At 45.4% G+C, this 21,693-nt stretch overlaps 1 protein-coding gene across 1 annotated transcript in view; it reads right to left on the bottom strand.

The window, feature by feature from the left end:
• Positions 1–21,693, bottom strand: part of CPNE2 (copine 2) — a 148,691-nt gene that overhangs the window by 35,557 nt on the left and 91,441 nt on the right. The window contains exons 5-8 of the mRNA XM_055000585.1: positions 14,596–14,667; positions 9,352–9,435; positions 4,586–4,675; positions 2,934–3,032 (exon numbers count right to left, since the gene is read on the bottom strand). Coding sequence (XP_054856560.1) covers positions 2,934–3,032; positions 4,586–4,675; positions 9,352–9,435; positions 14,596–14,667 — 345 coding nt within the window. The remainder of the gene's footprint in view (positions 1–2,933; positions 3,033–4,585; positions 4,676–9,351; positions 9,436–14,595; positions 14,668–21,693) is intronic.

Raw genomic sequence — 21,693 nt, forward strand, 5'->3', positions numbered from 1 at the left:
CTGGGGTTATGAATAAAGGACCTTCCTGAGCTATTTAAAGCAAGTAACTGCATTCAGAAGCCCTTGGTACCCAACAGAGACAAAAGTGGAAACAACAGATGAGCACAGCAGGATTGCGAACTTGGGAAAAGTGGATGGAGGGGGCAGACGCTGATTACTCACTGGGTAAACAACGGCATGTACCTGGCTTTATTGTTGAATTTTATACACAGAAGCACCCCAACAGTCTCTCTGAAAGGACTTTCTCTTTCCACCCAGAAGCATATTTTCTCTCTCGCTCACTCAAACACACACAAATGCAAAAAAGCCCATGACTTGCACAGGAGAGAAAACGGAGGTTTTATTACTAGCCTCGATGAGTTTTGAAATCAATACGCACACCAACTGTGACTGGCCATTTAAAACCCCGGCTGGTTCAGGCATTATTAAGAAGCAAAGGAAAGCCTTTCAAATCTATGCATTCACTATGATCGGAGAAGGATTGATGCCATTATCTTTCCAACCGCTGGGGTGATCCCACTGAACTGAAAGGGGATTAAAATGTCCAGGGGTCATTTCGTAGAAAAAGAGCTGGAGGAACTCATTAGCATAACTCATCAGCAGAACTCATCAGCATATGCTACGCGCCCTGACATCACCAGAAACGTGTCATTAGCATAACTGATTTGCATATGCCACACCTCCTGACATCACCTATCCTGGCTGTTTTGGACGCAGTCCTGGCCATTCAGGGCCGAAATTAGGCTCAAAAGGGGCCCTAAATGACCGAAAGTGGCTATTTGGGGCCCTTTGGGGCCTGGTTTGGGGGCAAAACAGCTGGGCAGGGGAGTGTTCCCCCGCCCGGCATCAATCCGATCCAGGCTGTTTCGGCCCCAATCCAGGCCGAAACAGGCCCAAAATGGCCGAAAGTCAGGTGGGCGGGGCCACCTGACATGTGACCTCTTTGGAGAACTGCCGCAACTGCATTCCTGTGCGTTCCCCCTCAAAATGAGCCCTGAAAATGTCTACCATTTTGTAAATTCATTTCCAATTCAACAGATTTCTACAGACTCCCTCCTGCATCCCACCCTAGTTTGCAGAATCTTAGCTATTCACGAGCAGATATGCCAGGGAGCCATGATGTGGCTGTTAGATATAAGAATGTTCTTACTACCTCTGCCTATTCAACCGTGTTTGTGAGTGTGGGGTCTGAGCAAAAGTTTAGCTTAACTAGTAATTATTTTTAGATGTTGTAGATTAACTGAGCAAACCTATGTGTGTTTACTCAGAGGGAAGTTCACTTTGTTCTGTGCAGCTTATTCCCAGTTAAGAATGTGTAGGATGGCAGCCTTACAGTGCAATCCTATTGCCTTGCTGGGCGCATCACCTGCCTCTTTCTACCTTCTCAGCTCCAAGGCACTCAGCAAGGAGTAATCTTGTCAGCGACACTACAACCGCAATCCCCAACAGGTGAAACCAGAAACAGCTACAAAATCACAAACTCATCTGCACTCAGGGTAAGAAAGGGGGACACAAGTGGGCTCCCTCATTTCACTTTTACACTCATAATTGCCACACAGGAACCAAGGGGGGGGGGGTGCAGAGACAGGAGGAAAGAGAAGGCAAAACGCACAAACATGTTCTGAACATGATCATCTTGTGGTTGCCATGTGGTGTAGTGGTTAACAGCAGCAGGACACTAATCCGGAGAACCGGGTTTAATTCCCCACTCCTCCGCTTGAAACCAGCTGGGTGACCTTGAGTCAGTCACAGCTTCTCGGAGCTCTCTCAGTCCCACCCACCTCACAGGGTGATTGTTGTGAGGATAATAACAACACACTTTGTAAACTGCTCTGAGTGGGCGTTAAGTTGTCCTGAAGGGTGGTATATAAACGGAATGTTATTCTTTGCCACCTCCTCCCCACCAGTTGCTACCGTTCCCCCAGCCTAGCTTTTCTAGAAAAGCACCTGCGGGAAGGATGGGGCTTCTGAAAGAAAACCAAGCTCATTCTTCCTATCTGAAGCAATTCTCATCCCCGGTCTGCAGAGAAGGTGCTTTCTAGAAAAGCTTTCTAGAAAAGCACCTGCGGGAAGGATGGGGCTTCTGAAAGAAAACCAAGCTCATTCTTCCTATCTGAAGCAATTCTCATCCCCGGTCTGCAGAGAAGGAGCAGAAATAATTTTACTTACTTCATTTATACCCACTTTTCACCTCAACAGGACCCCATAATTCATAACATTGCTGTCCCATCCAACATTTTATCCTCACAACAACCCTGTGAGGTAGGTGAGGCTGAAAGGTTTTAACTGGCCCAAAGCAAGCTTCCATTCCATTCAAACCCAGGTCTCCCAGATCCTAGTCTGGCACTCTAACTACTACACCATGCTGGCTGGGGTGGCAGGTGGGCAAATGTATAGCATGTAGAGAGGATTGTGAGGAATTTTTGCCACAACCCATCAGGGAAAGGCCCTGCAACGAGCATGTGGGAGGCCTGCTCTTTTCTTCCGCAAGCCTGAACAAGTGTCTGGCATCCTTGTCTGTGCTGCAGGTGTGGTCTTAGAGCTCTCCACCCTCAAAAGGGATGTGTGGTGACCCTGCCTCAAAGTCTTCGTGAGGCAAATCAGTAGAAGTTCTGCCATACTGAGACATTCCACTGTGGAAATGGGGTCCACTTACCAAAATATTTCAAAAGCTTCCAAGGTCAAAATCAGAGTCACTTGGGGAAAGATTCCCTTCCTTTGTGTTTTCTCCGCTCAGGAGAACAAGCAGAGAGTCCCAACAGGTTCAAATCTTTCGCATCTCCATTTGTGAGCACCTTAGGCCGCAGGACTCTCTCTGCCTAAGACCCTCGCATGCTACAGCCAGTCTATTTGACTACCTGGGCCAGCAGACCCAGTAAATGGGTCTGAGTACACACCAAGATCTTTAGAATATGCTATGCTTGAGCGCTTACCACAAAGGCATCTTGGGCTTCACACATCTTAGCAACAGAGGTCTGGAATTCCCCGATGAAGTCATGGCCCCCGTCGTTATCATAATCAAAACACACAAGCTGGCAAGAAAATGCAAGAGAACATTCAGGATCCTGCAGAGCTTGTCAGTGTATTTGCTTCTGAGATGTGTTTGAGCACCACATACTTCTGTGAGGGTTAAGAGAGATTGTGGGGTTGTATCCAGACATTGTGATGGACTCTGCTCCTTGGCTTAGTTAAACCTGTGGGCAATTTAAGAATTTTGGAAAGAGGTAGCCAGAGCAAAAACAAAATGGCTGCTTTATGAATGGGTGCTTTTTTTGCAGGCACAAAGGTGAGGCCTCCTGTGTAGAGATGGGCGCAAACCGGAAAAAAAAACGAACCATGCAGTTCGTGGTTCGTCAAATTTCATGAACTACGAACTTTCACAAACCTGCCCCTGGTTTGCGAACCGGTTCGTTTGGTTCATGAAAACGTCACTTTTGGGTCAGAAAATCATCACTTCCAGGTCAGCAGAAGGTCACTTCCGGGCCAGCAGAAGTTCACTTCCATGTCAGCAGAAGGTCTGCAAGAGGTCCATCCCCTGTTGCCTAGGAAACTGATTGATTGGCACCAGGCTGTCTGCAGTGACAAACCAAAAAATGAACCAAACAAACCATCCTAAAAGTTCATGATGGTTCGTCAGAAATGGGATCTGACGAACCGTGGTTCGCAAACCACAAACCAGCCTGGTTCATGCTTAATTTTGGTTCGTATTTTGGTTCGTGCCCGTCTCCACTCCTGTGCTCTTGTGAAGCACTTTCTACTCTAATAAAAAGCCACAATTGGCTCTTTGCTTTGAAAAAGAGATGCTTTGAGGAGGAAGGATGTGGGCATCAAGAAATACTGGTGAGCCCACATTGGGGCTCACTGGCTTAGATCCTGGTTTGTGCAACATACTTTGTAAGTAACAAAACCAGACTACTACATAAACCCTGTTTGTCTACTTCTCATTTCCTCTTTGCTTCTCAGCCAGGAGGCCATCCTCCCCACACAGCTGTCTCTGTGGCCAGGCAGTGCTACCCAACAAACTGCATTCGTGAATTCAGACATCACAAAGGATAAAACAATGGTTCACAATCCAACTACAAAAGCTAGCTTGAAACCACTTTCCCAAGAATAGAGAGGGAGTTACAAGTAACACTGGCACTTAAGGCTGGTGCGCATTTGCTGTGATTGGTGACAGGTACAATCATGGAAAACTGTTCTTCCTGTTTGCAACATAATTGTGAGTGGCTGGAAACCAGAGAGATTCATTAGCCCACTTCCTTCTTTAGTAGTTTCTCAACATTAAAAAGTATTTTTAAATAAATAAAGGGAACAATAATGAAGAAGGTATATTTAATTGGCGAAAATGTGTAATCCTGTATTTTAATAAAAGAGATAACCACTTGGGTTACCTGATTTATATTAGATTCTACAACAGAAGGAAGGGGGAAAAGAGCCTTGAGTTGCTGGCTGGTATGTCTGTCAAAGCGGTTGCAAATGATGAAGGTGGAAAGGTACATGACCCAAGATTATGGGAGAATCCTGATGGTCCATCTACCATTGTACACACTGCAAGCCAAGTGGAAGAGGATTCGGTCCCCGTTACCTTGATCTGTTTTTCAATATCACCATCGCACAGCGATATTAAAGGCACAGTGAATGGCTTCCACACGGGATCCAGCGTGTATTTGATCACCTGCAATGCGGAGAGAGGCAGAGAAGTATTTGTGCAAACAGGTAAATGACAAAGTTCAAATCCATTTCAGAAATTGGTGGCAGACAATACAGACCAGACAACGAGGTGCTGTGAATCTATAATTTTTTTTAAAACCCACCCCACCTCTGGAAGGCAAGACTGTAATGCAAATTATCAGCTAACACCAAAACTGGCAGAATAAACATTAAGCATAATGACCTCAAATGAGATCAGGATGTGGTTTGCATAGAAGGCGCATTTCTTCATGAATTTACTCAAATGCGTTGGTAATGTGTAATGCACACAGGTGTTCTCTGATTGCTCTGGGATTGGAAACTGGAGAGCTTCAACACTCTTCACAGTAAGGTAGGGAAACTAGGCTACCCCCATACAGAGAGGTTTCTGCGTACTCCGGAAACTGCCCAGGCAAGAGAATGTTATTGTTTAAAAAGACACTCCCACCTAGAAAAAACCCAGCCAGTTCAGTACCAAGTATACCCATCATCCATAAATATAATTCTCAGTGTGGTCAAAACCATGGATACTTAAATCTGGAGACTGAAGCCATGAACAGATAAGAAAGATCTTTCTACAAATCACAAAAAAACACCAAGTTTGCAGAAAATTTTGAAATCTAAAAAAATAAGCCTGGGCCTTAAAAAAATACCTGCATCTTTAAAAAAAATGTCCACAGTGGCCACTGCTAGGTAACCATGACAATACTGTCAGCCTTCAAGCCTTGGTTTCTGTCAATAAAAGGCAAGGGGAGGGGCAGGGCCCTTTTCAGGGCTGTTTTGGCCTTTGTGGGAGGACTCTTTGGGCCAGGCACAACAGCAACCGTGAAGCAACTTGATCCTATACAACTTGTGTGACTCACTGAAAACTGGCTGTTTGTTACAATTCAAAAGCAGCTGCCCCACAAAAGCCACTATAGTGCAGTGGTTAGAATTTCAGACTAGGATTGGGAAGACCCACATTCGAATCCCTGCTCTGCCATGTAAGCTCGCTGGGTGACCTTAGGCCAGTCATACCTGCTCAACCTAATGTACTCACAGGGTTGTTGTGAGGATAAAATGGAGGAGAAGAGAATGATGTCTGCTGCTCTGGGTGCCCATTCGGGAGAAAGGTGAGGTAGAAATGAAATAATTAAATAAATACAGCTGAAGACAGGGAGCAGATAAAAGATAGGTTGCTTGGTGAGTGGGAAGGACAGAAAGAAGCAGGGAAAGGTTGCCAGAAGGGGGAAAAGAGAAAATAGCAGAAAGGGGACACAGGGGAATGTGAGGTGCCCCCCACAAATCCTTGCGGGTTCCTCATCATGAATCTGGACCTGACCCAAAGCCAGCACTACACATCTTGCCCACATTTTTCTTATATAGAGGCTGTGAAGACAGGAAAGCTGAAAATGAGGGATAAATAAAAGTAGATGGCTGGTGTGTGGGAAGGAGGGAAGAAAGTAGGGAAAGGGGAGAGGCTTTGGGGGCTTTCAGGAAAAGGAAAGAGGAAAAAATGGGAGGGGGAAAATGAGATGCACCCTGCAAATCCTTGTGGGTTCCCCCTTTTGTTCCTTCACTGAGGTGCAGAACGTTGAGGACAGTTGAGGTCTGCTGAAGACTCTACAAGCTTATAGTATTCTAAAGGAGGAAAATTTGGGTCTTGGGGAAATTCCCAGTCATTTATTTCTCCACTTCCTCTCCTCCTTGTGGTTTGTCAACTTGTATTTGTCAATTTATAGATATGTGATTTCCTTTTCCCAGAACAGCCATACGCACCCATTTCAGTATGCAAGCCCCAACTTGACTGATAAACATCACTGCTCTCCCAGTCAAGAAAGGACAGCCTCACTCTGTAACTAAGAGCCGAACTAGACGAGACGAATTACACAAGTCTATGCGAGTGGCCAGATTCTTTTTTTTCTCGCCTTCCTGTGTCTCTTTTACCCCCAATGAATTCGTGTCCGTGGCTCTGCTCTGTGCACGTGTCAGCAAAAAAGCGGTTTACACTGGTGAGCGCCCACGGACCATATCATCGAGTCGCCGTTGCAGAGTAGTGATTCTGTTTTGCTTCCAATTCCCTCTCCCCACACAGAAACGCAATAAAGGACAGGGGACGGCCACAGGAGATGGTTTAAGTATGCGCAAACTGACGGTGCATGATGGGATACCATTCCTGCATCTTGGAGGAGTGCAGAAGAAACCCATGCCAGCATGGACACGGGATCAAAAGCAGTCTGGCCACGCTGGCGAGTGTACAAGAAATCAACGGGGAGACGCGTGTAAGTCCATTTGCCAGTCGTTTGCGTGTTATTCGTATTGTGTAGTTCGGCTCTAAGAATGGTCAAAAGAGGAATGACTGTGCACAAAAGGGTGAGATTACCCAGTCCCTCATTCAGAGTATAAAATTGCCATTTAGAGTGTGGATTAATTCTCAAAATTAAAATGACTGTAAACACTTCCTACATAAGGTTGGAAGGATCAAGAAGAAAACCTCCACACACACAGTTGGAAAAGAGTAGAACCAAGATGCCGTCAGACACTCGAACCCTGGTGTGGGCGGAAGGAAGGATGCACGCTTACAACCCCACATGTAAGATTCACACTTCATGGATGTGTCAGTACTAACACAAAACTGTGCGAAGGAGGCAGCTCTTCCACATAGGGGCCCTTCCACCTTTTCTTCCGTGTTGTTTTTCTGCTGCAAATAACCCTGAAAGATTTTATTTTTTGTCCCACAAAGAAAAAGAGACCCATATATTATTTCCATCAGGGGTTAACAACACGTTCATCCAGATAACCCACTGAGGATGGAATCTTGTGCCTGGAAATGTATAATAAAAATAATATAATAACATTTGATTTATATACCGCCCTTCAGGACAACTTAACGCCCACTTAGAGTGGTTTACAAAGTATGTTATTATTATCCCCACAACAATAATCACCCTGTGAGGTGGATGGGGCTGAGAGAGCTCTGAGAGAGCTGTGACTGACCCAAAACCACCCAGCCGGCTTCAAGTGGAGGAGTGGGGAATCAAACCTGGCTCTCCAGATTAGAGTCCCACTGCTATTAACCACTACACCAATCTGGCCAAACGTGCTAAAAACTGTTAGCTTAAAACTCAGAAATGCCCATCATTTTTATAGCTCAATGAAATTCTTTCACAAAAATCCAAGCACCAGGTGGACAGGAAGGTGTGCATTTTTAAAAGTCCACATAGGCAACGTTTTTTCCCATCAGCCCCTCACAGTTGCCATTTTCCTCGGTATACCATCAGAGTACTTTTTGAGGACTTTAAAACAAATCAGTAACCTATAGTGCTATAAAAATACTCAAAAAGACATTTGGTGTACAGCAGGGGGAAATGCAGGGATATTGGCAGCTGATGGAGAAAAGGGCACAGAAAACTCCAACATGGAAACTCCACTGCCAACGCAAATGGTTCCGCATTCGCAGCAGCCATGAATGCAGAATGGAGCATCCTCACCATATGGATGCAGCTACCAATTATTGCTTTGTCTCATCTTCAGTAGATGGGTTGAAGTCACCATCTGTACAGCAGGACCTTTTTAAATATTTGAAAGATTTAAATAGAATGCAAAAATCAATGAAACTTTCTTCCAAGGAATGCGTTAGGATTGGCACGAAAGAGAACAAGGGCACAGCTCCTGCTCTCTTTTGGGCAGGTCATAGGGAACTGCTGTTTCTTTTCTGGGCCAAAGCAGAAAGTCCTAGAGGTTCTTAAAAGCACTCACTTGGAGATTTTTTTTTTAAAAAAACCCAAATATTATTTTCTTGACTGCCCAACAAAAAAAAAATATTGACGGAGCCTAGAGTTATATCTATGCATTAATTTTCTGGATGCGTGCTCTTTGTTTTCAGATTTCTACTTATGCTCAGAATAACAAACAGGCATTGCTTTTTTGACTAGAACTGTGCTATTTAGAGTGTCAGACAAGAATCTAAGAGACCCAGGTTCGAAACCTCACTCTGCTGGGTGACCTTGGGCTAGTCACACACACTCAGTCTCAGAGCTCTGGAGCAGGAAGTATATAAAATAATGAAAAACTGAAAATTCTCCCTTCCAATACTTTGAGAGAGATGTGTTTATTTATTTGCTTCATTTATGCCCCACTTTCCCCCCAATGGGGACCCAAAGTGGCTTCCGACACTCCGCGTCTCCATTTTATCCTTACAACAACCCTGTTAGGATAAAACAGCGGGCAGAATGGACATTCAAAACTTGTTCTCCCAGATCCTAGTCAGATACTCTGACCACACCACCATACTGGGTCTCTGGCAAACACGTCTTGCCTGCTGCTCTCCCCTCGCACACACTCCACAGCCTTTGAGAGCAAGATCTAAACATTGCACCTCCAAGTCCAAAGCTATACCAGCAGCCCAAGAAATGCCAAGGTTTAATCCTGTAAAACGCAAATCATATTTTTGTCATTACGTCATTATGCATACGCAGAAAATGCTATCATCAATTCCACCACCACCTGGCATTCATGAGAGCTAGAACATTTTTAAAACCCATTAAGAATTTTTAAGTGTCAAACCAGAAACGCAATGAACTTCTGTTCAGATATATCCTAAATTGGTTAGCCAAGGTCTCATCGAAACAAAACAGATGTCTCTATTTTAGTTCATCCAGTGTAAAAACCCACCCTCCTTACCTCTGTTCTGTGAACCAGCATCCACTTCCCATCATCCCCTGGTTTATAAAACTCTAAAAATGGATCTGATTTTCCAAATAAGTCCTGTGAAGGAAGAGGGGGGAAATATGGTAAAGGTTTTTTCCAATTTCTGTATCACTGCTTAGGATCATCACATGCAATGGATCATCATCGGAAGGTGAAAGAAAGCTATAATAAATCAGAGGCACCTACTCTTGTTACAGTTCTCCATGTGCTACAATTCAAATTAACAAGAAACCCTGGATATGTTAATCTTGACTCTCTTAAGTACAAGCAGGCAGAAAACCTCAGCAGACAGCTTCAAAAACAACCAACGCTCTTGGTAAGAAACCAGACGTTGGAACTGATGTCCAGAAGACTGACCTTGTCATAAAATACAAGGTCCCAGAAAGTTTGTCAAGGGTTCTAGGAGCTTAACTGGGGAAAGAGGCTTGTGTGTGTCGATTGGTCACTTAAATGGCTGTATTATGTGCCATCAAGTCACTTCTGACTTATGGCAACCCTATGAATGAATGATCTTCAAAAAGTCCTATCACTGACAGCCTTTTTCAGGTCTTGCAAACTGAAGGCCACAACTTCCTTTATGCAGTCAATCCATCCCATGTTTGATCTTTATCTTTTCCTGCTGCCTTCAACATTTCCTAGCGTTATTGTCTTTTCCTGTGAGTCTCGTCTTCTCATGAGATAATCAAAGTATGATAGTCTCCGTTTAGTTATTTTAGGTTCTAGAGAGAATTTAGAACTCTATTTGATCTAGAACCCACGTATTTGACTTGTTGGTGGTCCCTGGCACCCTTAAAACTCCAACCACATTTCGAATGAAACCATTTTCTTCCAAGAACCAAACTTGAAGAAAGCTAGCAGACAAAGGAAGTTCTTTGCTTTGTTTTTCCTTTTTGTCATCATCATCAGGAGGGAAGAATTGCCTGATCCTGTCTCTTCCTGCTCTGTGTGTGTGGTCAAAATCAGCCTCTCCCCAAACTGCTTCCTCACTGGAGGAAGAAAAAATATCCATCAGGACATTTAAGCTTTCCTCATGGGGCAGACAGCAACTCTCCATAGCTTTTCAGGTTGGTGCCTGTCAGGGGTCATTTCGTAGAAAAAGAGCTGGAGGAACTCATTAGCATAACTCATTAGCATACGTTATTAGCATATGCCACACCCCTTTGCCATCACCTGAAGTGTGTCATTAGCATAACTGATTTGCATAGGCCACACCCCCTGGCATCACCTATCCTGGCTTTTTGGGAACCAATCCTGGCCATTCAGGGCTGAAATTGGGCCCAAAATGGCAAAAAGGGGCTGAAAAGGGCCGAAAAGGGCCCCAAAATGGTCAGGATCAGGCCGCTGCTGAGTGGGAGAGTGATCCACCACCCATCAGAGGCCTGATCTGGGCCATTTTGGCCCCAATCCAGGCTGAAATGGGCCCCAAATGGCCAAGAGTCAGGTGGGCAGGGCCACCTGACATGTGACCTCTTTGGGGAACTGCTGGAACTGTGTTCTGGCGCGTTCCCCCTCGAAATGAGCCCTGGTTCCTGTGTGTTTGGCAAAGGCTTACATCCTGATGCAATCCTGATCCAAGCTGGGCTACTGCGCACTTGGGAACACAGCGTACAACTGATTGACAGGCCTGGGACGGAGATGTGGGGAGAGCCACTCGGGCTTTGCAACACATAGTTACAGCCCAAGTCTACAACACTCCCTGTATTCCATTTGAGGACTCTACAAACTTTCATTCAAAACTGGGTTCCCTCCTTTGTTATTAACACCTAAAAGAAAAAAAGATGTATCCTTTACCTCCCCACCTTTAAAATGCTACTAACAAAAGCAGCGAGCACAGAGGTGAAAGTGTTCAAACCGTCTCCTTTCTCTGAAACATGATCTCCAGCTTGTCAGTTTCAGCCCCCCACCATAGCGTGAAACGTCTTGTTTTATCTGCTCTCTCTATTTCTGAGGGACGGGGAGGGGGGCTACTACATATCTACCCTGATGAAAAGTTCTGGGGAACTCAACAGCTTACACACTGTTTTGTGGTATTTTGCCTTGCCCTGATCAAAAGGTATTATATGACTGTTGTTTTTGGCATTTGTCTCAGGAGCCTCACACAGCCCACTCAATTAATAAAGCAGTCAGAAAAACCTTCTTTTCCAGAATGGCATTTAGGATGTTGCTGCTGCTAAGTTTGATTTAATTGCTCTGTGTGTGTGTTCACGTGCGCGTGCATGCTCTTCTAAACAACCAAGAAAGAGTCTTAGCATGCAAGGTTCTACACAACCAGCATCATTTAAACTGAGTTCCCAGTACCTAAAAGTACAGGGATAGCCAGGGGAGGTTCCAGGTTTTGGGAGGCCCTGGGCAGAGAGTTCCCAGGTCCCTTCCCTCCTCTGACCACCACCAGCCCTGCTTGCACCCTCATTCTCTCCCACACATCCTCACACCTCCTGCCTGGTCTGTGTTCTTCCCCTGCCTGCTTGTGAGACCTCCCACCTCCCATGCTCACAGCCGCATGCTTCACCCTCAACGCTTTCCCTGGTGGCATGCAACTGGAAGAATGGGTGGTAGAGCACTAGCAACTGGAGGGGAGGCCAGCAGCAATGAGCCATCCTGGAAGCCCTGGCAGCCGTGCCATCTCAGGGTATGTGGATGCTGGCCCTAGCATTAGCATACCCACTGATGGGTATTCCTGGGCCAAAGAACACTGGTGTGCTACCACTGCATACACGGGCACAGCGACCTGGTTTAAACTCGGCACTGCATACATGGAACACTGCAGGGGTAGGATTTTTCTCTCTATAACCAGCATCCCATTTAGAATCAGCCTCCTTGGGAGCCTTCAAGTTGAGTGGTGGCATTTAAAAGCCTGATCATCATTATTACTAAGCAAGTAAGAGTCTGGCTGATGAAGAAGAATCAAGGTGCATTGGAACATAAAAGCAGCGGGCCTATGAAGACCACAAAATTTATACTTCTGCAAAGAAAATCCTTTGAAGCTGGAGAAGAAGAAAATAAAAAGGCAGGGATGTCTCAGAGGAAACAAACACAAAGGCCTATACCAAAGCACAAAGAGCTCCTTTCCCGGTTTTCTCTGCAGCAGTAGCCAATTGGCCTTGACCTACGGCGCATCAAAAAACCCAGGAAACAAACCTGTCATTTCTATGTGGTTTCTTTTAAGAAATCTTTAGAGATTTCCTCGTGAAAGGGCTGCTTGTTTCCTATCCGTTTGCACGCTTTATTTATAGCACACACAGTCTCTCTCTTTCTGAAAAAAGGACACACACGGCATGCGACATGCATATTTATCCAAGAATGACCAAGTGCAAACAAAGGTGTCTGCAATCTGCATGGAACAGGAATGAAAGGGTGGCCAAGGAGTGCTTCATACAGCCTAGGAGGGTGGGCGGGCTGGATCTGTGTGCCTTTAAAAAGACTTTTGCTATTCTCTATTCCTCTACATCCACTCTCGTTCATAGATTCTTTTCAAATGTTTTACACTGGCTGGCGGCTGGGGAGGATGCTTCAACGTGTCTATTGATTCTCCTTACAGATACCCTTAAGGTTGCCACCCCACCCCACAATACCAGTCTATCTTATAGTAGTAGTAGGTTTAATTGTATATGGCCAAAGGCCGTCACAATACAAAGTTAAGAACAGTAAAAATAGAAATCTATCTTACAAGCATAAAATACAGCTATTAAAATAATAAAAATAGAATACAATTAAAATGGGACCTTAATAAATACCAGATAGTTATGAGAAAAGTTAGGTTTCTGAGGAAACAATCTTGGCCCTAATCTTTTTTGCAGCTAAGGCAAACAGGGTTACTCTGCTAGTGACAAAAGAATCAGTATCAGATAACAAAAAAACTAGTTTGTCAATATCAGTGGTAAAGGTACGCCCCACTAACAAGTTAGCAAGAAATTTAGCTCTAACCTCTGCATACATGGGACAAAATAAAGTGTGATGTAGAAGATCCTCAGGAACTGAGACACTGCGTATGCAGAGATGGAGAGCCACTGGGGTTTGATGGCATCTTCCTGTAAGTAAAGCTGTCAGCATTGTTTGAAAGCGCAGGGAGGTAAATGATTTTCTGAGGTTTTGAGATGCGATATTCACTGAATAAGGAGATCTAACATGATCTCTTTTGTTCAGTTTAAACCAGGGGAAAGATCTGGACTGGGAAATTATAAGACTGTCCAAAAGAGCATCACATCTGTAGACCCAGTTTCGTAAGTTGGAGCCATTATTTAAGACCCCCAACAAATCATCTGGAATGGTATAATGAACAAGAATGTTATTGTAGCAGGCTGCCCAGGGTGAGAGTCCATCTTATATTCAGACAGGGAGCTGAGATGTAAAAGAAATGGCTTAAAGTGTCCCAGAGGGCATTTTCAGGGGGAGGGGGAAATGATTAGTGGTTAGGGGAATGGATCAGCACCACCCTCCTGTCTGCAGATGAAATCCTGCCCTCAAGTCACAGTTGATTCATGGTGACGCTTGGTGGAATGTTCGTGGCAAGGCTGATTCCGCACATGTTGGATAATGCACTTTCAATGCACTTTAGCAATCATTTAGAAGAGGATTTTTTGTTTCACGCATGAAAAATTTAGTTCCAAATGGTCTCTAAAGAGGATTGGATGTGCATTATCCAACGTGTGCGGAATCAGCATAAGAGAATAACAGAAATGGTTGCCATTGCCTGTCTCTGCAACCCTGGTTTTTGCTGGAGGTCTCCCATCCAATTACTAACCAATGCCGACCCTGCTTTGATTCTGAGATCAGATGAGATCAGGATCTCCTGGGCTATCCCAGATTCTCCCCCGTTAATCCCTGTCACCATCAGTTTTGCATTATGAGGCCACCAAGGGGCTGGGAGCCACATGCTTGCCTCATAGCATATAGTTCTGTATTGGGGTAAAACACACAGGGACACAACCAAGAGCTGATGCAGGTGTGTTATGGACCTCTAGCTTCATACACCACAACTACTGGCAGTACAGTGCTATTAATTAATATGGCACTTTCCAAGGGTAACAGCAGAAGAAAGCTTCCGACCATAATTTCTGCAGCAGAACATTCACAGGCCACCTGCGCCAAGCTTGAGTTTAGCCAACAAAGTGCCATTGCACTGAACTATGTGAGGTTTTGCTATAAGACAAGGAGATCCGATAAGCTATTATGATGTATTGGGCTGGTATGAATTTTATTTTGAAAAGAAACTTGTACCTTTTTATCCAGCTTTCTGCCAGCCATACTGAGTGTGATCACGCGATTGTCCGACAGTTCTTGGGCTGCTATCTGAAAGGCAACAGGAGACCAATAATACAAGTTACTGTAAACTAAAAAGAAACAACATGAGGCGTTTACAGAAGCCCTTGGAGCAAGCTCGATGGCTAGGGGAGGAGGCATGGCTGAACACTGTGCTGGGAACTCAAAAGTTACCAAGAGGCCACTGCTCCAACCAGCTGCTCCATTCACATGCCCACCTCTTCCAAATTAAGCAGACCAGTGTAGCTCTTTGCCCAAAATCCTGGAGCCAGCATCAGAGAACCTGATCTAACCGCTTTCATCGACGAGCTGCCATATATAGGGCACTTTGCGCAAGCTAAAACTCTCCACTAGGGATTCAGTTCCTCAGATATGCATTACAAGTTGTTCTGTGATTCTTTAACACACATTGAATAAGGCACTTTCACTGATGTTTGACAACTGTTTGCAAATGCATTTTCCCATTTCACACAGTAAAATCCAGTTGCAAGGTGCATTGAAAGTGGGTTGAAATTATTCTGCATGTACGAAAACAGTGGCTTTTTTAAAAAGCCAAACATAGCCTAGGCAGAATGCGCATTTGAGTAGAAAAAGGCTGGGTAGGTGGAGAAAGAGAGAGCCTGTTAACCCTCCCCCCAACGTGTTTCAATTTAAAATCATATTTCCCAGGTTGCTTTTTCACCCACAGGCAAAACATATGGGGTACTCCAACGTCTCTTCTTCCCTGGGGGAAAAAGCAGCGTACGGGTGGCAACTCTGAGTAGGAAAACACAGCCCCCTAGGCAGACTGTTAGTTTCCGTGGAGAGAGGTAGTTAACCTTTCCCGCAGTAATTTTTTACCTTAAAATCATATTCCCCGAGCTGTTGCTTTGCTTAAATGCAAAGCATTTAGCAATCCCACATCTTTTCTCCCCTGAGAGAAAAATGCAGTTTCTGGTAGGGGGCAACTCTGACCATAAAAACAACCAGAAGGGGAAAGGTTTAGTTCAGCCACCCACTTTCCCTCTGCAGATACTCACAGTCTACCTAGGCTGCTTAGAAGATAACACTGGAAAATGGTAATGATACAGATGGCACTTGCGGCACTGGGAAAGGGGTGCTTTTTCCTGGCCACTTTCTCGATGTGAATGTCCCTCACCCCACAATCTATTTTGTTACCTGAATTGGTCTCCTTGCAATAAGAGAATAGTGGTGTGTGTGTGGGGGGGGGGTGGAATTAGCAGCAAGGAAGATGGCTATGCAAGAGGCAGTAACCAGGGCTGGATCTAGCTTGCCCGGCGCCCGGGACAACCCAAGTCCGGCTGCCCGCCCACCCGTGCATGCCCGCACGTGCACTCCTGGCACTGTGACATCATCACACAGGGCGGGCGTGCCACCAGCTGAGCAGCAGCAGTGCCAGTGGCTGGGAGGCCGCCCGTGCCACTTGCCTGCCCCGCTGAGGGGGCAGCCCCCTTGCCGCACTCCCTGTCCTGCTGGGCAGGCAAATGGCACGGGTGGCCTCCCAGCCCTCTGTGCCACTTGCTTGCCCAGCAGGACAGGGAGCACGTGGCAAGCCGGCCGCCCTCTCAGCCAGGCAGGCGAATGGCGCGAGCGGCCTCCCAGCCCTCCATGCCATTCGCCTGGCTGGCTGAGGGGGCAGCCAGCTTGCCGCGCGTTTCCTGTCATGCTGGGCAGGCAAATGGCGCGGGTAGCCGCTCAGCTGCCCGTGCTGCCGCACGCTCCCAGCGGCTGGCAGCTGCACCCGGCACCCCCTCTTTGGTGGCGCCAGGGACAAACTACCCCCCGCCCCCCCTTGATCCAGCCCTGGCGGTAACTACAGGATCATTTCCATCAATTTTTATGGGCTCCCTTCCAGTATAGCAGATGAGACTGGTGGTTTAATTTCAAAGAGCAAACTTTTTATTGAAGAGGAAAAACACATGCACACACAGGAGTAATTAATAAAATGGTTATACACACACACACACACACACACAGAGTCCTAGGAAGCTAGTCAGAAGTTGGAATACAGTGAGGGAGGGCAAAGTATATCTACCTATCCTGAAGAGTAGTCCAGTCTGCGGTAGAAGAGAGAAGCTTCAAATGCCAGTGTTCTCAGCCAGGAGAGCAAGAGGCTTAGAATAACCTCAAGGGAGCAGCACTTCAGATCCAATAAATGTGTACTACTCGATTTGAATGGGGCCAGGGCACTACTCATATAGGGTAAAACATGCCCTTTGGTGGGAGAGCCCACCTAGCCATTAGAAAAAAGACTCCAATGGTCAGTTCCTGGGAATAACAAAAGGTTTGATTACCTCGATTGCTAAATTTGTTCTGGCACTGCACAAAAGGAGCAGTTTGTTAATGAAGTCTACCAGAGCTGATGAATTTAGTTGGGGAATGTACCTTCCCAGGAATGAATTATAAATACTTATGAATGCTAATTTATTTGCTCCTCAATCATGGACTGGAGATCTCATCATGGAAGGAGGGAAAGGAATGTGTTAAGTGGGGCAACTCTGCGTGACTTTTGTTGCACTGGACTCCTTTTCGGGGCTGGGGAGCCTGTAAACTAATCACCGCTAGTCTCTCCATATTTACATGCAGCATTCCATTCATGTCTAGATCTCCCAGGCGGGACTCAGAACTGTTAGCTGGAATTCCCCTGGCTGCAAATTGCTCCATGGAGGAAAACATACAGGGGGAATACATGGAGGACATATCTATCACCAACTATTAATCATGACAGCTACATTAAATTAAATCCGTGCTCAAAGACAGAACTGACAGCAAAGGAAGCCTGTTACCTTCATGCCTTGCTTGTGGGCCAGCCACTGTGCAAAACGGTACATTGGGCCAGATAGACTTTTCGTCTGATTTCTTCCACTGCTCAGAAGAGCTTTCCACACTTTCCATAATAATCTCCTGACTAGCAGATACACAGCAAGCTATGCAAACCTGCTTAATTTGAATTAATAATCATATGCAAACCTCATTGTGAACTAATTCGGTTAATTTGTGTATTTTATTCAACTTGCACAATCGGGCTTTTCTCTGCACAGAATGGCAATTACTGTTGGGTTTTTTTAAACGCAGTTTCCACAACTCCAACTCCCTCCCCCACTAATTTGATTCCATGTTGGAAAATGTGGAGGGCAAACGATGGATAAGATGGATAGAAAAGTAAATGTGTGCGTGTAAGAGAGAGAGACAGACAGACAGCCAACACACACACACACACACACACATTATGGAAAAATGTTTTGCCTCACTGCAGGCAGGATATGGAATCTGGCCTAGGGAAAAAAAAGATGACATTGACCAGGGCTGAAAATAGCTTTTCTCTGTTAGAATTGTTTGCTTTTCAAAATGATTTGAATAAAAAGCAATGAGTCACGGAGTCTTTGTTGGTGGAGATGACCCACAATGAGCTGGTAATTGCCTCTTCTTTTTCCCCTCATTAGCGGTGCAGGATTGGAATCCGGAAGTCAGACAGCAGCAGGGAAGGAGGTACACAGGGAGGATCACCAGACAGGCCTGGTACAGAATTGACCTCCAGCCTGAGGCCACAGGCTCTTCTGACAGCTGGGCTAGTTCTGAGTAAAACTGAACCCCCTAGGAGGGTGTGCCAAGCTCCAGGAGGGCCCTGGAGATTTCCTGGAATTACAACTCATCCCCAGACTATATAGAGCAGTTCCCCAAGAGAAAATGGAAAATTAGAGGGTGGCTTCTATGGTATTATGCCCCTTCCCCAAAACCCATCCTTCCCAGGCTCCATCCCCAAATGTCCAGGAATTTTCCATCCCAGAGTTGGCAACCCTACCCCAAGTACGCCTTGGAATTTCCAGGCCAGCAACCAGGGCCATTACTTAGGATGCGCCTTCAGAACCTATTGAGCCTTGTGAGATGCCAGCTCTCTTGCTCCAGTACTGGATCTCAGGCTGCTTCCCACATAGGGGTGGTTCCTTGCTGTGCACCCATTGCCACGGTGAGTGCACAGGCATTTGCAGTGACAGAGGGGCCACACGGGGTAATCTCCATGGCAGCCCTTTGTGTCTGAAGAAGAAAAGGCAAAATAGCAATTGCTGCAGGGGGGAAAATGTTTTATTTTCCCTCTGCACATTTCACCTATGCGTCATCAAGGGGATCTGTATAGTAACATGGACATAAACACAGCCAACACTGTTGTGCAAACCTCCTGTCAACATTACTATACAGACCACCCCGAAGAAGCACAGGTGAAACACGTAGAGGCTGCCAAGTCAAAGCATGGAAGGAGAATGATTGAAGGATGACATGGTAAAGATGCTCCCCAAATCCCCGCTCTATTTTGACAGCCAGGGGCAGGGGGGAATCCTCTGTGCTGAAGCAATCACAGGCGCAAAAACAGAAGGGCAGAGAAATGGTGATTCACATAAGAATGAAAGGGGAGAAATTCTGAAGTCACTACAGGAAAAGGGCACCCTTTGACACATAAGTAAGGCAGTGAACAACCACAAGTACATTATATTGTCAGGTTAATACCACCGATTAAAAGAACACACCATCAATTTTATTCAAGCTTGTGTTTTTGTTTTGTTTGTTGTTTGTGACTTGTAATGGCCTATGGCTGAATACAATAAATTTTTCTTCTACTAAAAGAATACAACTTAACATGACATAAATAAAATCCAAATATAAACTGCTGCAATGATTACAAAGAGTCTCTCTACATGAGACTCCTTGGCATGTGTTCGTCAAATGTCGGGAGACGCTATGTTCACTGGGAAGCATAGTTTAAAAAGACAGAACCAGCAGAGATTGCTCCTCAGAGGATTTGTTAATTTTATCTTCGCCTCCCCAAAGGCTCTGTCAGTTTCACTAATCCAGTCTAAAACTGTGTGGGATCACAACCAGAGGGCAGCGAGGAATGGGAATGGGCTGGAGCTGCCTTCCAGAGCCGGGCTTGGACCTGGAGAGGTTATAATGGGCTTCAGTTTCCCTTCTGGCATTGCACAGCCCCTTCACACAGCTCCAGTGTATAGCAAAGCCTTTGCCCTGCTGCCGGCTCTGTCTTTTAAACTACCCTTCCCAGTTAACATTGCATCCCCCCACACATGTCCTTCATGTGTCAGATATCTTGTGTAGAGAGACTCTAAAAGTCTCTCTACACAAGACATCTTACCAGGGGACGCTCAAGTTCTCCCATTGTGGATACACATGCACTGCTAGGAAGACAGAGTACACTTGAACATAAGACCACACAGAAAGTAAGTCACTTGAGCATCCCCAGGTAAGACGTCTTGTGTAGAGAGTCTTAGTTAAGCGTGAGATCAAAATACATCCATATGAAATTCTGTTTTGCAATCTGATGAAGAGAAGTGTGATTCTCAAAACGAAGAGAACTGTGATTCTCAGCAATCCGACACATCTGATGGAGAGAACTGTGATTCTCGAAAGCTTATGCTACGGTAAAGTTGGTTAGTCTTAAAGGTGCTACTGGACTCATTTCATGTTTAGCAATGAGATATTATGTATTTTCTGGAGGACAATTGAGCATCAATTGTTATTTGCAATAAGTGTATATAGTTAAACTCTTGGCTAGATGAATTAATGAAGAGTTAAGGTAGAGGACTGTAAGGGAAATGCGGGGGCAGAGATTTAGTATGTTATGAAAGAAAATAACAGCAATTGAATTAAAAAAATTATTTCAGCAACTACATAGAGGATGTGAAATCCAGAATAAATTGCAACATAATACTGAACATGCATGGAGCTGACAGACATTAGTTGTTAACACTCAAGCAGAGGATGTTTTTGAAATTTCAAGAGCATCTTGAAGAACTTGATAATAAATACAGAGATAGTAATATCAAGTTAAGAGGTATCTCAGAAAATACTGACAGCTGCCAGCCCAGCTTAGCAGCCAAAAGAAGTTTGTGCCCTCTGTTTGAATGTCAGTTCTGTATTGTGTCTGACCAAGTCAGGAGAATTTTTTTAAAGCTTCTGATGTACATGAAATAATTTATGATAACAGTACTTATAGGACAAATGAAAGAACATGACAACACAGATCATGCATTTTGGTAAGATTCCAAGACAACGATTCAGAGGAAATATGGAATCTGATAGAAATTCAAGTAAATTGTGGGAATTCCGTGATTAGTCTACTTACGGTACATTACAGAGGACTTAGGAATTAAAACTTCTACTGTAAGGGCTCAACTAAATGTTCTATGGCATGAACATGACATGGAGGTTTCAGCCTTCTCCCTTACACCATTTTTTGGAGTGGAAACAGCCATGGGGGTTCTGTTTGCCCCACTCTGGGACTCTCTGGGGCTGTTTTGGCTCAAGAAAATGGTGCGGAAGGGAAGGCTAAAGCCTCTCCTCCTTCCATGCCACATTCATAAGTCTTAGTCAGGTCATACATAACATTTAACTGAGTCCTGGGATAGCCCTCCACATACACCCCTTGAACTTCTTGGAGAATAGATGTGATGCAAGCATCAAAGTAGCATCTTTTGAGAGACAGTGTGATGGAGTGGATAGAGTCGTGGACCTAGGATCTAGGTGACCCAGGTTCAATTCCCCACACTGAGCCAAGCTAGAAGTGACTTCTTTCACATGGAAAACACTTGATTGGTCCCGCAAGTTTACCTGGGAAGTGAAGTCGGAGTGTCCTTCCCCTCTCTGTGAGAATCGCTGGCTGAAGAGCCAGAGAAAGCTGGCAGCAGCAGCAGCAGCTTTTACAAATCGTTCCTCCAGTCACAAGCCTGCTGGATGTGAGGGCCCCCAAAGATCATTTGAGGGCAGGCAGCTACTTCTCTCTTCCAGGGCGCCCTGCGGGCTGCCTGCCCCCGGGAAGCTGCTCTGGAGAAAGCCGCAGCATTGGTGAAGCTCCAGCAGCAGCAATTGCAGAGGGATCTGCTGCTGCTGCTGCTCTAACATGCCCTTCCCCTGCTCCTGAGCTCCCGGAGAAAAACTGGAGTGAGGGCATGTTAGAGTAGCAGCAGCAGCAGATCCCTCTACTGTCATTGTGGCTGGAGTTTCGCCAACGCAGCAGCTTCCTCCGAAGCAGCTCCCCAGGGGCAGGCA

This window comes from Eublepharis macularius, chromosome 16 (assembly GCF_028583425.1).
Source record: "Eublepharis macularius isolate TG4126 chromosome 16, MPM_Emac_v1.0, whole genome shotgun sequence".
NCBI lineage: Eukaryota > Metazoa > Chordata > Lepidosauria > Squamata > Eublepharidae > Eublepharis > Eublepharis macularius.